This window comes from Podarcis pityusensis, assembly GCF_964106645.2.
Source record: "Podarcis pityusensis genome assembly, chromosome: 14".
NCBI classification, from domain to species: domain Eukaryota; kingdom Metazoa; phylum Chordata; class Lepidosauria; order Squamata; family Lacertidae; genus Podarcis; species Podarcis pityusensis.
Genome location: NC_138039.1, coordinates 1,543,262 through 1,562,602, shown reverse-complemented (window position 1 = coordinate 1,562,602; position 19,341 = coordinate 1,543,262). Strand labels below are relative to the sequence as shown.

General features: G+C 51.6%; 1 protein-coding gene across 2 annotated transcripts in view; it reads left to right on the top strand.

The window, feature by feature from the left end:
* Nucleotides 1–202: 202 nt before the first annotated feature.
* Nucleotides 203–19,341, top strand: part of FSCN1 (fascin actin-bundling protein 1) — a 43,366-nt gene continuing 24,227 nt past the window's right edge. Inside the window, exon 1 of one of the 2 annotated variants that reach the window (XM_080981134.1) lies at nucleotides 203–1,430. In XM_080981134.1, coding sequence (XP_080837260.1) covers nucleotides 605–1,430 — 826 coding nt within the window. In that variant the 5' untranslated portion in view covers nucleotides 203–604. The remainder of the gene's footprint in view (nucleotides 1,431–19,341) is intronic. The other variant, XM_080981135.1, reaches the window with a different exon arrangement.

Here is a 19,341-nt window from a genome sequence, read left to right as displayed (position 1 = left end):
GGACTTACTCCCGGGAAAGCAGCTCCCACCATCGCCCTTTGCGCAGCATCGGGTCCGCAAGCAGACGCAGCTCCCCTCGGCGCGCCCCAAAGGAAATGCGCCCAGATGCGCTTGGGGATGGGCGCGCGCGGAAGGAAAGCGGAGGGGGGTGCGCGCGTGTGCGGCTGCTTTCCTCTTTGCTGGGGGGTGGGGGTGGGTCAGCCTTTTGCATTGTGGGTGGAAAAGGGCCCGGCAGCTCCGGATGAGGCCCCCTCCGTGCGCGGACTCCACCCCCTCTCGTCTGAGGCGCCTCGGAGGCGGGGTCGCCTTTTCTCTCCGTCTCTTATTAAAGAGGGGACCTGACATCACCCGCGCGCTAGAGAGAGGCGGCGGCGAGGGTGGCAACAGCAGCAGCAGCAGCAGCTGGGCTTTGTGAATCGGCCTTTGTGAATCGGGCAGGGGGAAGGCGAGGCCAGGCAAGGAGAAGGGGGGGCAGCAGCAGCAGCAGCTGGTCCGCCAGCCAGCCAGACAAAGGCAAGCCGAGGAAGGGGCCCCGCCAGCCAGCCAGCCAGCCAGCCAGCCAGACGCCGTTTCCCCCTCTCGCCCGGCTTTTGCGCGCCCCGCCATGACGGCCAACGGCACTTCGGAGTCGCTCCAGATCCAATTCGGCCTCATCAACTGCGGCAACAAGTACCTGACGGCCGAGGCGTTCGGCTTCAAGCTCAACGCGTCGGCGCCCAGCCTGAAGAAGAAGCAGATCTGGACGCTGGAGCAGGCGGCCGAGGACTCGACGGCCGTCTACCTGCGCAGCCACCTGGGCCGCTACCTGGCGGCCGACAAGGACGGGCACGTCAGCTGCGACAGCGAGGCGCCCGCCTCGGCCGACTGCCGCTTCGTCATCCTGGCGCACGACGACGGGCGCTGGTCGCTGCAGTCGGAGCCGCACCGTCGCTTCTTCGGCGGCACCGAGGACCGCCTGTCGTGCTTCGCGCAGAGCATCTCGGCGGCCGAGAAGTGGAGCGTGCACCTGGCGCTGCACCCGCAGGTGAACATCTTCAGCGTCACGCGCAAGCGCTACGCGCACCTGGCGGCCGCCCGCGACGAGATCGCCGTGGACCGCGACGTGCCGTGGGGCCTGGACGCGCTGGTCACGCTGGTCTTCCAGGAGCAGCGCTACAGCCTGCAGACGGCCGACCACCGCTTCCTGCGCCGCGACGGGCAGCTGGTGGCGCGGCCCGAGCCCGACGCCGGCTTCACGCTGGAGTTCCGCGCCGGCAAGGTGGCCTTCCGCGACGCCGACGGCAAGTACCTGGCGCCCTCGGGCCCCAGCGGCACCCTCAAGGCCGGCAAGAGCGCCAAGGTGGGCAAGGACGAGCTCTTCGTCCTCGAGCAGAGCAGCCCCCAGGTCGTGCTGCGCGCCGCCAACGACAGAAACGTCTCCATCCGGCAAGGTGAGGCAGCCGAGAAGGCCGTTCACACGTGCGGCGGCGGGCGGGCTCCGGGTGCGCGCGTTCCCTTGGCCAGCCGGGTTGGCTACCCTCCTCCTCTGTTTCCCCGCGCACATGCTGATTCACACGTGCGTTACTTCGCACGTGTAGGTGCCTTGCCCCGGGATGCGCTTTCCCTCGCGGGAAGGGAAGAGCAGAACACGTTGTCATGGGCGGCTTGGGCTCTCCTCCTTTGTTTCCCCCGCGTAGATGCTGATTCACACGTGCCGGGAGGGGGCAGGCTCCAAGTTCGTTCTTTCGTTCGCGGCTGCAAGTGGGAAACGTGTTCCCTTAGGCGTCATTGTCTCCCTTTCCCCACTCTGTTTATGCTGATTCACACGTGCGTAACTCCACGCGTGCATGACTTTGCGCTCCCCCGATGTCGGTACTATTAATGCCTCGCGGCCGGAGCGCCTCTCTTTGCAAGAAGTTGTTTCTAAGGAGATCCCCCCCCCTTTTTTTTTTGCTGGAGGGGGGGCAATTCAGATGTGGAAATTGCAGGATTAGGCCCTCGAATGGTGAGCGAATGGGCGGAGCGGCCCTTGGGGAGCGGCAAGGGAAATGGAACTTTGTTCCCCAGGCGGAGGGGGCGTTTTCCTGCCGGGGGGGAGCAGCAAAGGGGATCTTGTTGCAGGATTTCCCCCCTGTTCGGCGGGATGGGCGGGAAATCCTTTCCCCAAAAACGTGGCACTCCACGAAGTGGGAGGGGGCCTCCTTCCTGCCCTTCCGAAGTGTCTTTGATCCAAACCAAGCCCTTTGTGAATGGGAAACAGGGAGCGGAAGGGAACAGTGAGTGGCGGAGATCCTGGCTTTGCAAGATGGGCACTCCCCCCCCCCCCGCCCCCAGATACAAAATTGCTTTGTCTCCTTCGCCAACCCGTCTTCTGAGGAAGAGCCTGGTGGATCAGGCCCACCTAGTCCCACATCACAGTGGCCAAAATACCCCACAGAGTATAGGAATCTAGATAGACTGCTCCTGTACCTGGAGGTTCTATGAGAACACCTGAAGAGTCCTGCCGAATCAGGTCAAAGGGGGCTCATCCTGCGCAGCATCCTGCTCTCTGCTGGCTGGCCAGGTGTCTCAGCTGGGAAGCCCAACAAGGCCCCAAGCCGGACGCCCCTCTCTCCTCCCTGTGGCTTCCAGAGCAGAGCCCTGGGGGCCAGTCTGTAGCCCTGGAAGAACATAGGCTGGGAAAATAAAAGGTCTTTGCTGGTTAGGGTCCTCCTCCAGATGGACTGGTCTTGAAGACCCCCCCCTTTCCCAATGGAGATTGGCTGCCACTGGCCCCCCCCCCCCAGGCTAGCAACTAGGAGGGGAGGGGAAGCACAGGGCTCTCATTCTCCATCTAGGCCTGCAGCAGCCCCCTCTCTTCCCTTTCTTGCCCCCCCTTCTAGAAGTCTTAGCGTTCTCTCCCCCACTTCCGTGTCTCATCAATTTAAGGGGGGGGTAGTATTTGCAGAATCAGAACCCAAAAAAGAGCAGGTATGCCAGTTGGCGTGGAAGCATCTCTATGCACAATGGGGGGGGCATCCTTTCAAGTTGACGACAGCATGAAAAACCTAATAATCCAGTTAATACTATTAGTTATTTGCTTTGTTTGTAATAGTAATAGTTTATAGTTTATTAGTTATACCCGCCCATCTGGCTGAGTTTCCCCAGCCACTCTGGGCAGATCCCAATCGAGTGTTAAAAACACAGCATTAAATATTAAAACCTTCCCTAAACAGGGCTGCCTTCAGATGTCTTTTAAAGAGAAGATAGCTGCTTATTTCCTTCACATCTGAAGGGAGGGCGTTCACAGGGCGGGCGCCACTACCGAGAAGGCCCTCTGCCTGGTTCCCTGTAACCACTTCTCGCAATGAGGGAACCGCTAAAAGGCCCTCGGCGCTGGACCTCAGTGTCCGGGCTGAACGATGGGGGTGGAGACGCTCCTTCAGGTAGCTCAAGGTGGTTGGTGCACATAGTTCTTCCCTGCTTTTTGTTGAATCCTCACAACGACCCTGTGAGGTAGGTTAGGCTGAGAGGCAGTGGCAGATTCCCAAGGTCACACACACACACACACACACACACACATGAATGGGGGGATTGGTACCCTGGTCTCTCCCAGACCCTCGTCCGACTGTGTCCCCCCTCCCCAACTGCCCGTCTTAATCTTGTGCAATGCAGGGAAGCAGAGCATCATCTGGACTGTGAGCAGCTGGAGTGAGCAAGCAAGTCTGTGCACATGCGCACCTGGTCACAGGCCCCCGCCCCACCCACATCCTCCCCAGGCACGTGGTCCTCAGCCAGCAGCATCACTGTTCCTGCCTCTCCTCCCTGCATGCTGCCCCCTCCCCTCATGCTTTTACCACCCCTCCCCCCTCTCTCTACCCACCCCCCACTCCAGGCCTGCCTTCTGCCTCTTCCTCAGCTGTCCTGTTCCACCTGCTGCTCAATTGCCTAAATGGGGGGGGGGGGATGCTCCTCCTACCCGCATAGCACTGCCGGATCAAATTCCCCGAATCATCCCTAAATCTAGGGGACTTTGTGTTGGTGGTGCTAGGTTGGTTCTGGGGTGCGTTGTGCACAAAGCATGGTCACCCTCTTCTGGGCATGACTTTTTGGGTGGAGAAAACCTCAGCAGACAGCCTCATGGGACAGAGGTGATTTTTTATGGGGGGTGGGAATTGAGTTTGATTGCAACGCAAGCCACTAGTCCTTCTGATCTCCTTTTCCAAATGTGTTATTTCCCTCCCTCTCTCTTCTCCTTCCCAGCATCACGATTTGTGCATCTGAATCCTAGCTTTTTTATTTATCCCTCAAAGTGTGTGTCCTCCCCCCAGCCCCCGCTGCCTGCTGGGTTTGTAGCATCTATTTTTCACAAGGAGCGAAATGGAGGAGGGGGTCTTTCACTGACCTCTACTCTGATAGCCCCCCCCCCCTTCAAATTCATGCTGTGTCTGATTTCTGTTCTGGGGTGGGTACAGAGGCACCATAAGGTCAAAAATCCCCCCCCCCAAGCCCCAAGGCTTCTCTGAAGAAGAGAGCAAACTCTGCCTCCTGCTTAGTTCTAAATTTGGGGTAGGCAGTTGTGGCTATTGATGGTCTGCCTTGGGGCAAGACAGATCTTTTTCTTTTTCCTTTTGACTAATTGCATCGCTGCTGTCTGGGCTTTCCTAAACCTAGAAATCTCTGGCTCATTTTCCCTTTAAAAAGCTGACTCAACAGGAGATCAAAGGCGGCTAATTCCACCAAGAAAACCTTCCATCAGAGCTCGCACCCGCCTCCCTTTTCTTTCTTTTTTAGAAAGCCAGTGATTAAGTTCTGGAAGCAATTCACTCCTCCCCACCCCCTTAAAAAATTACAGAATCTCATTAAACAGCCTGTCTTTGTGGTGGAAGGAGCCATGAGAGGGTCTTAGCAGTTCCATTTTGTTTGGTTTTTACTTTGGCCACTGAAAAGTGAAGCAAACCCTTAAAATTCTGCGCCTGGGCAGTCTGAATTCTGCAACATGTATGAACCATGAGGCCTAGGAACTTGATTTTTAAAAGGGCAAAGGAACCTGAATTCTGTAGCCCAAACAGCAGCATCATTTCCCCCCCTGCCCCCACCCCATAACCACCTGAAGAATTGTGGCATGGATCCATAGCTGATTTTTGGGGGGTGCAGAGGGGTAGGCAGAGTGTAGTGCAGAACGCAGTGTATATGCAAGCCATAGTCAATGCCTGCTTAAAGCGCACAACTTTGCTCCAAAGAATCCTGGGAGTTGTAGTTGCAAAGGGTAGCTCCATGTGGCTGGAACTGCAGTTCCCAGGATTCCTTGGGAGCAAAGCCACACACATTGAATGTGCTTCAGAGGCATCGGGTGGATCTGCCCCGTGTGTGCTGTGAATCCTTTCGCCTCTCCGCAATTCCCCAGCCTAGCTGGGCTTTGCTGGAGCCTGAAACTGACACAGTTCCATGAATGGGTTTCAGCTGAAAATCTGAGCTGAGTGGCCGACTTCTTAGCTGACCTACATTGAAGTAGCACAAAGGGAGCTTTGCGCCTGCTGGCCGGCCCTTTGGCTGAGTCAGCTGCATGCCAAGTCTGTCCTCCGTGCCCCCCCCTTGTCTCTGGGCTTGCATGCCTGCAGCCGGGTGACCGCCTCAGAGCCCTTTCACAAGGGGGGGGGGGAGGAGAACAGAGCCCCTGAGGATTTATGGGGGCACAGCCTGGCTGGCTGCAGGAAGTATGTGTGCAGGCACATGCAAGATTGATGGTGGTGGCCTGCTGCTTAGGAACAGCCCTGGGTACCATTTTAACGAAAAAGAAAGCATTTTGCTGGAGAGTTCTTAAAAATTATAGATAACCTTGGCTGGGCCAGGGGGGGTTCGGAGGTTAAGGCTAGGACTGGGGAGTTGTTGTTGTTTAGTTGTTTAGTTGTGTCCACCTCTTCGTGACCCCCTGGACCAGAGCACGCCAGGCCCTCCTGTCTTCCACTGCCTCCCGCAGTTTGGTCAAACTCATGCTGGTAGCTTCGAGAACACTGTCCCACCATCTCATCCTCTGTCGTCCCCTTCTCCTTGGGCCCTCCATCTTTCCCAACATCAGGGTCTTTTCCAGGGAGTCTTCTCTTCCCATGAGGTGGCCAAAGTCTTGGAGCCTCAGCTTCAGGATCTGTCCTTCCAGTGAGCACTCAGGGCTGATTTCCTTCAGAATGGAGAGGTTTGATCTTCCTGCAGTCCATGGGACTCTCAAGAGTCTCCTCCAGCACCAGAATTCAAAAGCATCAATTCTTGCAGGTTCAAATCCTCGCTTAGCCACAAAGCACCCCTGTCTTTCAGCCTACCTCACAGGGCTCCTGGGAGGATAAAAGGGGGGAGTGCTTTGTACAGGACTCTATAAAGTTTAAACTACTCAGAATAAGGGGAGAAGAGAAGAATGCATGATGCTGTGCATGGCAGATGTTTGCCTTGATGCGTCAGTGCTAGCGAGCTATAGGATTATCCCAGTTTGTAGAGTGGCCGTGAAGAGAGATGTGTGGTCAGAGCCCCTTTCCAGATCAAGCACTGGCCTCGGGTTCAGGAGGCGACTGCAGGCAAACCACTTCTTCAATCTCAAACCCCACCCTGCAATCCGGAGGTAGCACTGGCCTACTTTGCAGGGTTCCTGTAAGGGCCACCAGTGCACAAGACGTGCTCTGAATCAGCCTTTCTCAACCTGTGGCTCCCCAGATGTTGTTGTACTACAACTCCCATCACCCCTAGCTAGCAAGGCCAGAGCTCAGGGATGATGGGAGTTGTAGTCCACCAGCATTTGGGGACTCGCAGGTTGAGAACCACTGCTCTAAATGCTTGACAAGGTGCAAGGCGCTGAGTTCTGTGGGGCTTCTGAGCTTCTCCTGAGAATCCCAAAGGAGGGGTGTCCGCCATCCCATAATGGGGTGAACTCTGGCGCCCTGTCCCTTTGCTGTACACCCTCTTCCAGTTGCTCCTCCCATTTTGGAAATGCCAGGGTCTTCTCAAGCGAAAGTTAGATAGAAGGTGACTTGGGCTCCCTTCGTTACGTCCCTTTCCCCTGTTGGGGTGGCAGTAAGGCTTGAAGTGCCTGTATATTTATTTTATTGCATCAATATCCCACCTTTTCCTGCAAGTTGGCGCACATGGTTCTTCCCCATCTCATTTAAGCCCTCACGACAACCCTGTGAGGTAGTTTGGGCTGGAGGGACAGAGACTGGCTCCTGAGTTCACACCCTGTGAGCTTTGTGGCCAGTTGATGGGGATTCGAACTCTGGTCTCCCAGGTCCTAGCCCGAGGCTCTTAACTGCTGCACTACGCTGGCTCTCCCATGCAGGCACACCGCAAAGAGCAGCAGGCCAAAGCATAGTTCTCAACTTATTAGACTCACCATGACTGCTATCCTGTGAACAGCTTCCTGATCTTGGCTTCTGACTGCATAGCTTCAAGCTGTAAGACACAATGAGCTTTAGCAGATGAAATGCAACTGTTAGCTTTCAGTTAGATACGCAAACCGTCTTGCAAATAAGTGTTAGCTTTTAAAGTGCTAGGGTGAAGTAGGAACACTATCAAAGAAAAAGCAAGCAGTATCCAGCCTTTGCCTGGTTTGTTTTTCCGGCTTCCTCCATGCTAAACCACCACAAACAAACTTGAAAACCTCCTTATCTCCTCACTTGCCAGGGCATGGAAGATTCACCATCGATCCTGGCCCCTCTTGACCACTGGCCACGTGGACTGGGGCTGATGGGAGTGGAGTCCTTTTGGCAAGGATAGCCTGGTGACTCAGGCTCTGGTAACTGCCAATGGAGCTGCCCTTGAAAATTACCCAGAAGCTGCAATTAGTACAAATTACAGCTGCCGGATCATTAACTGTTTCAAGGCTGGATAGAATTCTGTGTTTAACACAGAGAGTCTAAAGAAGGTCCATTGGTTGCCTGTTTGCTGCCTGTTCAGTGCCAGGCCAAATGCCAGGTGTTGGCATAGGGCCAGAAAGCCTTAAAAGCAGGAGCCTAATATCTGTAGGCAGGTCTCTCTGTGTCCTGCCCTGCCTGTGCCAGGTGATGAGACCAGTCAGTGGGTGAGCCAAGGATTGTAAAATGCACACCGTGTGTCCTTTGTCATGCAGGGATCACCGGGTGAGTCGCAAAATGTAAAGCCACACAAAAACAACCACAGAAATATTGAAAGCACCTAGGACCACAGGAAGCTGCCTTAGACTGAGTCGGCCCATGACATTCACCTAGCTTAGTTGTGTCTGCACAGACTGGCAGCAGCTCTCCAGAATTTCAGGCAGGGAGTCGCTCCCTCCCTGGAGATGCCAGCAGGATTGAACCTGCGACGTTCTGCATGCAAGGCGGTTGCTTTGCTACTGAGCTAAATCACTTCCTCTCAAATTCACAGTCCAGTTTTGTATTCAACACCACTCTATCCACCATGAAGACTTACCTTATTAAGAGTCCTGGTAGCCCAGGCTTTGTTTGGTACAGCCCAAAGGGCCCTCCTGGTATACTCAAATCTCAGAGAAAGCTGCCTTGCGCTGGGGTTGGACTAGATGACCCTGGGTACCCCTTCCCACTGCACTTTTGTGATTCTATGAGATCAGCCTTGCCATCCCTGAGTCCAGGGTTCCAGACAGGGGTTTTACCTGGAGACTGAACGCAGAACATTCTGCAAGCCAAGCAGTTGCTCTGCCTTTGTACGCTGGCCCTTTTCTACTTCACAGGCAGGACAGGGCAGCAAGAGGCGCTACGATGGGAAGCCGGATCCTAAGCTGTTCAGGGCTCCATATAGTGATGGGACTGGTAGCCAATAAGCAGCCAGGGGAGGGCAAAGGGCCCTCCTAGTGGTGGTATCCTGCCTGCAGAACGCCCTCTCCTTGGAAGCATGTGCGGTGTTGGCACTTAGAATTTCAGCACCAAGACTGAGTCGTTTGCATTGGTCTTGGAGCATTCCTTTGCTTGGGGTGTGTAACTCACGCTAGGTATTACTGGGGGGTTTTAGCAGCTGTGATTTAAACAGTCACTGTGGTTTGAGATGTTTCTTGTCATCTATATATTTTGGAGAATGGTTTGCCTCTCTGTGCTCTATGCATCTGGGCTCTTCTTCAGATGCCACCACCAAATTTAGCACAAAGGTTCCCAAGATGGAGGGGCCAGGTTTTTGTCTGTATTTGTATGCCATTGGCTGGAAGAGCAGGTGCCGGTGTGCATTTTGGGACACCATGAGTTGCCATTTTGAAATAAGATGGCAGACTGTACCCTTCCAAGCTGCACAAGATGCCTTTGAAGATATTGCCACCCGATTTTGTGTGGCAGTTCCCAGGATTGGAGAGCAGGTTTTATTGAACCTTTGGATACCTTCAGGTGCCATTTTGAAACAAAATGGCGGACCGAAATTTTTTTTAAAGGTTTCATAACATTTCCAAGCATCGCCAGCTACTTTCTGCAAGAGTAGCTTTGATTCTGTTCCACGCCTGGGGTTCCACTGTGAGGAACATCTGGAGGGCCACAGGCCTTTAGAAAAAGGGGCCCTTGGCAGCCATCTTTGTTTGCTGTGATGCTTCAGTGGCGCAGATTTAGCTGCATTGCGCAATATGGATGGCCTTTGTGGACATGCACACAGGTGAAAGTCATTTTTTAAGCAGTGGCCTGGCTTACAAGCTTTCTGGGCTAGCAAAGCAATTGGCAGAATTGGGGTGTGGTTTTATTTTTTTAATAAAAAAATTGCTGATGCAGTTTCCCTCCGGTTACGTTTTTTCTTGCAGGGCTTTTGCCAACCAGAGGCCATGGCAGGCAGCTGCCTCGACGCCACCCATTTGCCCTCCACCCTCTTGACATGAGCTGTTGGGTTCTCAGATTCTGGCAGATGTTAAATATTTGTCTGACGGGAGGAGGAGGAGGGAGGTTGGGAGAACAAGGGCTGGATTGTGATGGTGGGAAGAGAGGCGATTTCGGAGCTTAGTTGCAGAGGGGGCTCGGTGGGGCGGGAGACGAGGCTCCTGTTTCAGTCCTTTGTCACTTTGGAAAGCCAGATGTGATGGAGGATGGGGAGAGAGGGAGGGAGAGGTTGGAGGGTTTGACTGGGTGGAGAAAAGTGGCTGTTCTCAGCTCTGCCTTCTTGTGAGCTGCTTGACAAACCTCTTTGCAGATGCAAAAGGGGGGCAGCATTCTTCCACCCCCCATTCCGTTGGAGGAGGAGGAGGAGGAGGAGGAAGGCTGTCAACAGCTGCTAACCATAATGACTGTGCTGTACACCCCCAGTTGGAGACAGCCATGCTTTTGCATTCAAGTGTCTGGAAACCAAAGGAGGGGAGAGGACTTTTGCAGTCACTATGAGAATTGGATGATGGACTCCATGGGCCATTGGTTCTCTCCCAGGGAGGGAGGCCTTTTAAGTTGTACCAAGTCTGGGCTACCAGTCCTCTTAATAAGGTAGCCATCTCCCAGTTAGGCAGGTACTGGTAATGGTTAGCTTTGGATGCAAGGTGTGAAAGCAGTAAAGGTAAAGGGACCTCTGACCATTAGGTCCAGTCATGGGCGACTCTGGGGTTGCGGCGCTCATCTCGCTTTATTGGCTGAGGGAGATGGCGTACAGCTTCCGGGTCATGTGGCCAGCATGACTAAGCCGCTTCTGGCGAACCAGAGCAGCGCACGAAAACACCGTTTACCTTCCCGCCAGAGCGGTACCGATTTATCTACTTGCACTTTGATGTGCTTTCGAACTGCTAGGTTGGCAGGAGCTGGGACCGAGGAACGGGAGCTCACCCCATTGCAGGGATTTGAACCACCAACCTTCTGATCGGCAAGTCCTAGGCTCTGTGGTTTAAAGCATTGGTCTCTCTCTGTTTATTGCATTTATCTCCCCCTTTTTCTCCCAAGGAGCTCAAGGTGGTGTACATAGTTCTCGTCCTCACAAACAACCCTGTGAAGTAGGCTAGGCTAAGCGTGTCTGGCTGGCTGTCTTGCCAAATGCAAGGCAGTTCTTTTCATGAGATTCAGAAGCAATACAAACACAAGTGAGTGAGAAGGTTAAAGATTTTGTTTTCTAAACAGCAATCATTATATACATTACCAAGAAGTGGCCAAGTGACCCCTAGGTAGCCTTCGTTTGCACAGCCCTTCGATCAGTCCATGCACTTGTTTCTCAGAACTATGCCCCAAAACCATTGGATTTATAGATACTAACTTGTTAGCCTACATGCCTTGCCCGACTAGCTAGTGCAGATTATTAATTAGCTAGCCCCCTCTTCAATACAGCACGTTCCTCCAAACAATGTCTAACATCAAAGAAGGTCAGAAGGTACCCATCACTATCTGCTTCTTCCTTCCACCAGATTATACATTAAAGGCTGCTCTCAGCCATCAAAGAACTTTAACAAGAGATAGAGAGGGGCAGTAAACAGAGGACCATGTCAGATCACTAAACTCCTCAAACTACACTGGAACTACACTGGCTAGCAACAAGAGGAACAGCCATTTTAGATCTGGTCCTAACCAATGTTGATGACCTGGTTAGTGGGGTAGAAGTGGAAGGATCATTAAGCGCAAGTGATCATGCTCTTCTGAAGTTTACTATACAGCGGAAAGGAGCAGCCAAGCATACTAGGACTCAATTTCTTGACTTTAAGAAAGCCGACTTCATAAAACTTAGGGAAGTGCTGGGTGAGATCCCATGGACAGTAATACTAAAAGGAAAGGGAGTTCATGATGGCTGGGAGTTTGTTAAGAGGGAGATAGTAAAAGCACAACGTCAGGCAATACCAATGAGACGGAAACATGGAAGGTGCCTAAAGAAGCCAGGGTGGCTATCTAAAGAACTTTTAACTGAGTTAAGATTAAAAAAGGATGTGTACAAAAAATGGAAAAGGGGGGAAACCACCAAAGAGGAATTCAAACAAATAGCCAGCACGTGTAGACACAAAGTCAGAAAAGCTAAAGCACAGAATGAACTCAGGCTTGCTAGAGAGGTTAAAAGCAACAAAAAAGGCTTTTATGGGTATGTTCGTAGCAAAAGGAAGAACAAAGAAACAGGGGGGTCACTCAGAGGAGAAGATGGTGAAATGCAAACAGGGGACACAGAAAGGGCTGAACTCCTCAATGCCTTCTTTGCCTCAGTCTTCTCCGATAAAGAAAACAATGCCCGACCTGAAGAATTTGGAGCAAATGATTCAGCAAAGGAAACACAGCCCAGAATAACTAACGAGATAGTACAAGAATACTTGGCTAGTTTAGATGTATTCAAGTCTCCAGGGCCAGATGAACTGCATCCAAGAGTATTAAAAGAACTGGCAGATGTGATCTCAGAACCACTGGCAGTCATCTTTGAGAATTCCTGGAGAACTGGCGAAGTCCCGGCAGACTGGAGGAGGGCAAATGTTGTCCCTATTTTCAAAAAGGGGAAAAGAGAGGACCCAAATAATTACCGCCCAGTCAGTCTGACATCAATACCAGGGAAGATTCTGGAGCAGATCATTAAGCAAACAGTCTGTGAGCACCTAGAAAGGAATGCTGTGATCACCAATAGTCAGCATGGATTTCTGAAAAATAAGTCATGTCAGACTAACCTGATCTCGTTTTTTGACAGAATTACAAGCCTGGTAGATGAAGGGAATGCAGTGGATGTAGCCTACCTTGATTTCAGCAAGGCATTTGACAAGGTGCCCCATGATATTCTTGTAAAGAAGCTGGTAAAATGCGGTCTTGACTATGCTACCACTCAGTGGCTTTGTAACTGGCTGACTGACCGAACCCAAAGGGTGCTCATCAATGGTTCCTCTTCATCCTGGAGAAGAGTGACTAGTGGGGTGCCACAGGGTTCTGTCTTGGGCCCGGTCTTATTCAACATCTTTATCAACGACTTGGATGATGGACTCAAGGGCATCCTGATCAAATTTACAGATGACACCAAATTGGGAGGGGTGGCTAACACCCCAGAGGACAGGATCACACTTCAAAACGACCTTGACAGATTAGAGAACTGGGCCAAAACAAACAAGATGAATTTTAACAGGGAGAAATGTAAAGTATTGCACTTGGGCAAAAAAAATGAGAGGCACAAATACAAGATGGGGGACACCTGGCTTGAGAGCAGTACATGTGAAAAGGATCTAGGAGTCTTGGTTGACCACAAACTTGACATGAGCCAACAGTGTGATGCGGCAGCTAAAAAAGCCATTGCAATTCTGGGCTGCATCAATAGGAGTATAGCATCTAGATCAAGGGAAGTAATAGTGCCACTGTATTCTGCTCTGGTCAGACCTCACCTGGAGTACTGTGTCCAGTTCTGGGCACCACAGTTCAAGAAGGACACTGACAAACTGGAACGTGTCCAGAGGAGGGCAACCAAAATGGTCAAAGGCCTGGAAAGGATGGCTTATGAGGAACGGCTAAGGGAGCTGGGCATGTTTAGCCTGGAGAAGAGGAGGTTAAGGGGTGATATGATAGCCATGTTCAAATATATAAAAGGATGTCACATAGAGGAGGGAGAAAGGTTGTTTTCTGCTGCTCCAGAGAAGCGGACACGGAGCAATGGATCCAAACTACAAGAAAGAAGATTCCACCTAAACATTAGGAAGAACTTCCTGACGGTAAGAGCTGTTCGACAGTGGAATTTGCTGCCAAGGAGTGTGGTGGAGTCTCCTTCTTTGGAGGTCTTTAAGCAGAGGCTTGACAACCATATGTCAGGAGTGCTCTGATGGTGTTTCCTGCTTGGCAGGGGGTTGGACTCGATGGCCCTTGTGGTCTCTTCCAACTCTATGATTCTATGATTCTATGGCTTTGAACTCCTCGAACTACTCTGGCTTCCAAGGTCCTCCAGTGACCTTCATGGCAGAGTAGGAGATTGGGACCCTTGGTCTCCTGGGTCCCAGTCTAGCACTAATCACTACACTACACTACTGCTCTCCCTCCCTCTCACTGTGTGTGTGTGTGTGTGTGTGTGTGTGTGTGTGTGTGTGTGTGTAGAGATAGAGAGAGAGAGATGCACAGATGAAGCAGTGTTGAATACAAAATTGTATTGTGAATTTTAGGGAAATTTGGCTTGAATCTAGGGGTTTCAAAATCATCTCTTAAAAACAGGCCTGGGCATGTCATCTTTCCCAAGGCAGATAAAGCAGCATACCAGCTATCTAGAAGAGATAGCACAGACCTCAGACATCATGTTTGGCCTGTGATGAAGGAAACCGTCCCTGTTTCTCCATCTATCTCATGTGGTTCCAAGGCATAATCTGAGCCACTGGTCTTCAGCTGGGGATTCAGGACTTTGGGAGTGTGGCCTGAGCCAAGATGGGTCACAACAGGAGCACTGCCGTGCAAGGATGTGGCAAAAGATGAAGAAACGTGTCTCCAAAAAATGCTTTTTTGGGTCTGAAGAAGGTACTTGATCTAAGCCTTGTTGGAGCTCTGGAATTTTCCTTCTCCCTGTCTGTGGCAGCCAATGTGTTGAGCTCCCAATTCCTACTTCTGTGGCCATTAGCTCAGCGGGCCAGGGTTGATGGGAGGTGTTGAGGGGCACCCTGTTGGCTCTCGCCACTGTGGCACAGAGGGCATACCCAGTTTGGGAGATGCATTCTAAAGGGGTGAGAATTGAGTTGCACTTTGGCATGTGAACATCGGAAGAGCCCGCTGCTGGATCAGGCCACAGGCCCACCTAGTCCAGTGCCCTGTTCTCACAGTGGTCCACCAGGTGTCCCAATGGGAAACCCTCAAGGAGGACTCAGCTGGGCTTCAGAGCACAACCATCATGGCTGGTAGCTTCTCCTCCTTGAATTGGTCTCATCCCTTTTTAAAGCCATCCTGGTTGGTCACCATCGCTGCCTCCAGAATGCGGCAGCTAGACTGGTGACTGGGAGCGGCCGCCGGGACCACATAACACCGGTCCTGAGAGATCTGCATTGGCTCCCAGTACGTTTCCGAGCACAATTCAAAGGCTTGGTGCCGACCTTTAAATAGACTCGGCCCAGTAGACCTGAAGGAGCATCTCCACCCCCATTGTTCTGCCCGGACGCTGAGGTCCAGGGCAGAGGGCCTTTTCAGTGGTGGCACCCGCCCTGTGGAATGCCCTCACTTAAGATGTGAAGGAAATAAGCAGCTATCTTATATTTCAAAGACATCTGAAGGCAGCCCTGTCTAGGGAAGTTTTTAATATTTAATGCTGTATTGTTTTTAACACTCGATTGGGAGCTGCCCAGAGTGGCTGGGGAAACCCAGCCAGAAGGGTTGGGGTATAAATAATAAATTATTATTATTATTATTATTATTATTATTATTACTCCTGCAAGAGGGAGTTCTGCAGTTTCACTCTGCCATTTGTGAAGAAGTCCGTTATTTTTATCTGCCCTGAATCTTCCAACATTCAGCTTTGTTGGGTGATTAGCTGCTTCAGAAGGCTGCGGGGTGGGTGGGTGTTTGCTTTTGGGAGCAAACGGGGAACGATTCCAGTAGATGGTGCAGTACAGCAATACAGAAGCTGCGACGCCCCTGCAGGTCTGTTGGACTACAACTCCCATCAGCCCCTGCCAGCGCGGCCAATAGCTTAGAATGGCCGGGGAGGGGGATTGCCCCCTCCATCTCCTCCTGGACCACTGGTGTTGGGGAGGGGCTTGTGCTGTTTGGCTTCTCCCTAATCAGCTTGCTGGGAGTTAATTAACTTAATGGCTAGGAAGCTATCAGTGCCAGCCTAGGATGGCAGCGGGCCTCTCCTCACATGGGAGGGGGTTGCTCTCCAGCTGAGCAGTGTGTGAGGCTGATGGGAGAATAATGGGACCATAGGACTGTAGAGTTGGAGGGGATACCAAGAGTCATCTAGTCCAATTCAGGAGCCACAACCAAAACATCCCTGATGGGAAGAAGATTTGGGGTGGGAATGTCAAATATTTGGCTGCTGTCTCACAGACCCCAATAGGCATGAATGAGAGACTTTTCTGCCCCTTGTGAACCAGGCTGTATATGTGTGTGTGAGAATCTGACTTGGACTGTGATGGCTGCAGTTGGTTGAATTTCCCTGACACCCTCCCCATTCCATCATATCTTCCACCTCCTTTATTAAAATAAACCCTCTATGCCACAGGTAGGCAAACTAAGGCCCAGGGGCCAGATCCGGCCCAATCGCCTTCTCACTCCGGCCCGTGGACAGTCCAGGAATCAGCGTGTTTTCACATGAGTAGAATGTGTGCTTTTATTTAAAATGCATCTCTGGGTTATTTGTGGGGCATAGGAATTCGTTCATTCCCCACCCCCCAAGCATAGTCCGGCCCCCCACAAGGTCTGAGGGACACTGGACTGGCCCCCTGCTGAAAAGGTTTGCTGACTCCTGCTCTACGCAAGAGGAGGAGGCACAAGGAGGTTTGGCTGTTTGTCCTGATCTGTCACGCCAGATAAGACAAGCCCTTGTCCCTCTCCCTGTTGCAATGTTGTAAATACCTGAGGCCCATAAAGTGTGGCCTTTCCTCTCCCCCATCCCACCCCAAAACTCACTTCTAAACTTGGGTGAACCTTTGCTCTCTGGAGCAAGCATCCCGACCTTAAAAAGGAGTTGCCTTCTTTAAGCCATTTGCCTGGCAACGCTGCCCCTCAGTTTGAAAGCCCCGTGATGGGAAGAAGGAGGATCGCCTATCCTGACCGCTGCCTTCACACACACCCTCTCTTCCCCCCTTTTCCTGTTGTGATTTGAGGATTGATTCCTTTGTCCTCCCCCCTCCCCTTTCCCCCCAAAGGTAGGCAGAAGAAACGGCAAGAGAAAAGCAATAACCCACAGTTCCGCCATGGCCAGTAAATAGCAGTTAGCAATTCCTTGCAATGCAATCTCTGCTCCCTCTCTCAGAAACCAGAGAGTTTGTTTCCCTCCAGCTCATCTTACCCAGCACTGAATCAACAGTGGCGGCTTGTGCTCTGAGCTTGCAGCTGGGACCCATTTGTTCTTCTGACTGGGTTTCCCCTCCTCCCCTCCCACAAGCAGGGGGAGGGAATAATTTTGTTCCACACTTTGATTGAAAGCAAACCTGAAAACTCTCCTGCCCAAACCATCCCTGCTCACCTCTCTTGTCGCTAGTAGGGTTGTGCATTGTGGTTCACTCTAATGCAGCTGTTCCTGAACTTGGGGGGGGGGAGCATTGCCCCCCTTGGATCCATGAATTTCTCCCCAGTGCCCCCAACTCTGTAAAAAAAGCATTATTCAATATCATGGTTTTCAGGAAGGTGATAGCACAATAAAATTCAAGGCAGTGACAGTTAATTGCACACTTGTTCAAAATCCAATTGAAAGTACTGTATTTAGTTTAATGAAATTGAAGGAACTCGATCCATGATGCCAGCTATTGCCAATATTTGTTTTAAAAATATTTGTATACCGCTGTATCGAAACAGGAAAAAAGTTTTAAAAGTCACTATCTTGTGACAACTCAGCATTGTAAATATGAACAAACGAGATCCCAAAGGAAATGGCCTTGAAAGCGAGAACAACAGTAAAAAAATTAAATATGAGGCTAGAGGTGTTTTGCTCTAGGTTCTAGTTTGGTCAATTTTAAATAAGCGATCAATGCATCATCCCACACCCTCCTACCTCCCCGTTGCCTCTTAGCACCCCCTGTGTAATTCCCCCTGGGGTGTGATCCTGCCCACTTTGAAACCCCTTGCTTTAATCCATGAAAAGCCTTTTGTGCCTCTGGGAAGCAGTGCCCAATTCAATGGTGATGGAATGACTAATATTCAAATGGTTACACTCTGAATACTGGAAAATCGAGATTTCGTTCTGCATGCATAAGAGGGGAATGTTCTTCCATTCTGTGCCTGCTGGTCCCTCTTCTCAATGTGAGATGAACTCTGTGATCAGCGGTGACGACAGGACCTCTTTTCGCCCAAAGGCCAGAGTGGGTGTGGCCATGCCGAAACCGAATTATGCACGGCCACCTCATTCCAGCTCTCTGGCTAGTGTAGACATAACATAACCATTTGGGTTGCACAATGTGCCCCTTATTGTAGTGGTTGTGGTTCCTTCGGAGCTGGGAGATAAGCATTCCATGGGATTCTTTCTGGCAGGAAAGTACCACAGGGGTGAGGGAATTCCGTGCAGATGATGTCTTGGCTGGTGAAAAAAGGATGGATCTTTGCATCCTCTTGAGGTGGATCAGATGTCCTGGCAGGTGATGGAAAGTCGCAGAAGAAACGTGTGCAGAGGGGCAGTCTTGAGATCCCTGCATCTTGCTATTGCAGATACGTAGTTTTCAGGATGCAATTGCATTTCAAAGCTGGAAGTTTTCAATAGCTGTCAAGCAAGGCCTGCAGTTCAGCAGTGCACTGGCCTCTATCTCCTTTTTTTTGCATTTTTGTACTAAAACAACGGCGTTCTCTTTGTCTTTCACACAGTTGGGACAAAGGGGTTTGGGAGAGCCTTAAGCCTCTGATTGGCTGCTGCTGGGAATGAGATGATGGGCTCCTGATCTTAATCCAGAAAGGCTGGTCTGTTGCCATATTGGTGGGCTTTCTTTAGACTGCATCTCTGTGGGTGTGCCTGCCTGGGGAGTGGGATGCATATTGGAACATGAACTTGGGAATGATTAAGGACCCTCTGGTTTCCTTACAGATTTTCCATTCATGTGCAGTTGGATGGTTGCTTGCACAGGCAGGGCTTCACTTTCCTTGCCACCCCCCACCCTGCAAATTAATTCCATGTCATGTAATGTATGGACCCTTTATTCAATTGTTGGTGGCGCACCGTGATAGGAATGACATGGATTTGCGGTGGGATCCTGCTTTCAGCTGCGTTGGGTTACGCTGAGGTTCTTCATCGCCTTTCAGAAATATCAAGCATTGCAAAAAGAATTTTGGAAGTGTGTGTGTGTGTGGATACCATGCCTTTTCAACAGATCAAAGCTCTAATATGATCCAGGATTGTGGGGGCAGCGGTGGACCATTTGGAGGGACAGGCCAGGAAGAACACAAGACACACACACGGGCGCCGGGACACACATGCAATGCGCACACCCAAACATTGCCCGAGCATGCATGCAATTTCTTCACCCTCGGTTCCCCAGCGCAGTTCCAAAGGACGCTGTTGGTGGGTGGCCTTTGTCTGGAGCAGAAAAGGGGATGAGATACTTGCCCATCATCTCTCCTAATTAGTAGCGGAGCCTGGCAGATGGCGAAGGTCCTTGGAGCATCTGCCCCTCATTACGGCCGAGCCCCCTCCCCTTTAATGGGACACCACTTAGAATGGAAGAAGGAAGGACTTTGGGGAGAAAACAGAAACAGGTTCCGGGGGGGGGAGCGGCTCTGGGGTGGGCTGCTCCTCCCCACAGGAAGTGGGGAGGCTGTTCAGCATGCTGGGATGAGCTTGTGGCAGCAGCTGGCTGCCATTCAAGGCCGGTGGCTCTGGGAACGATGCTGGTGTCAATGGCTGTGCGAA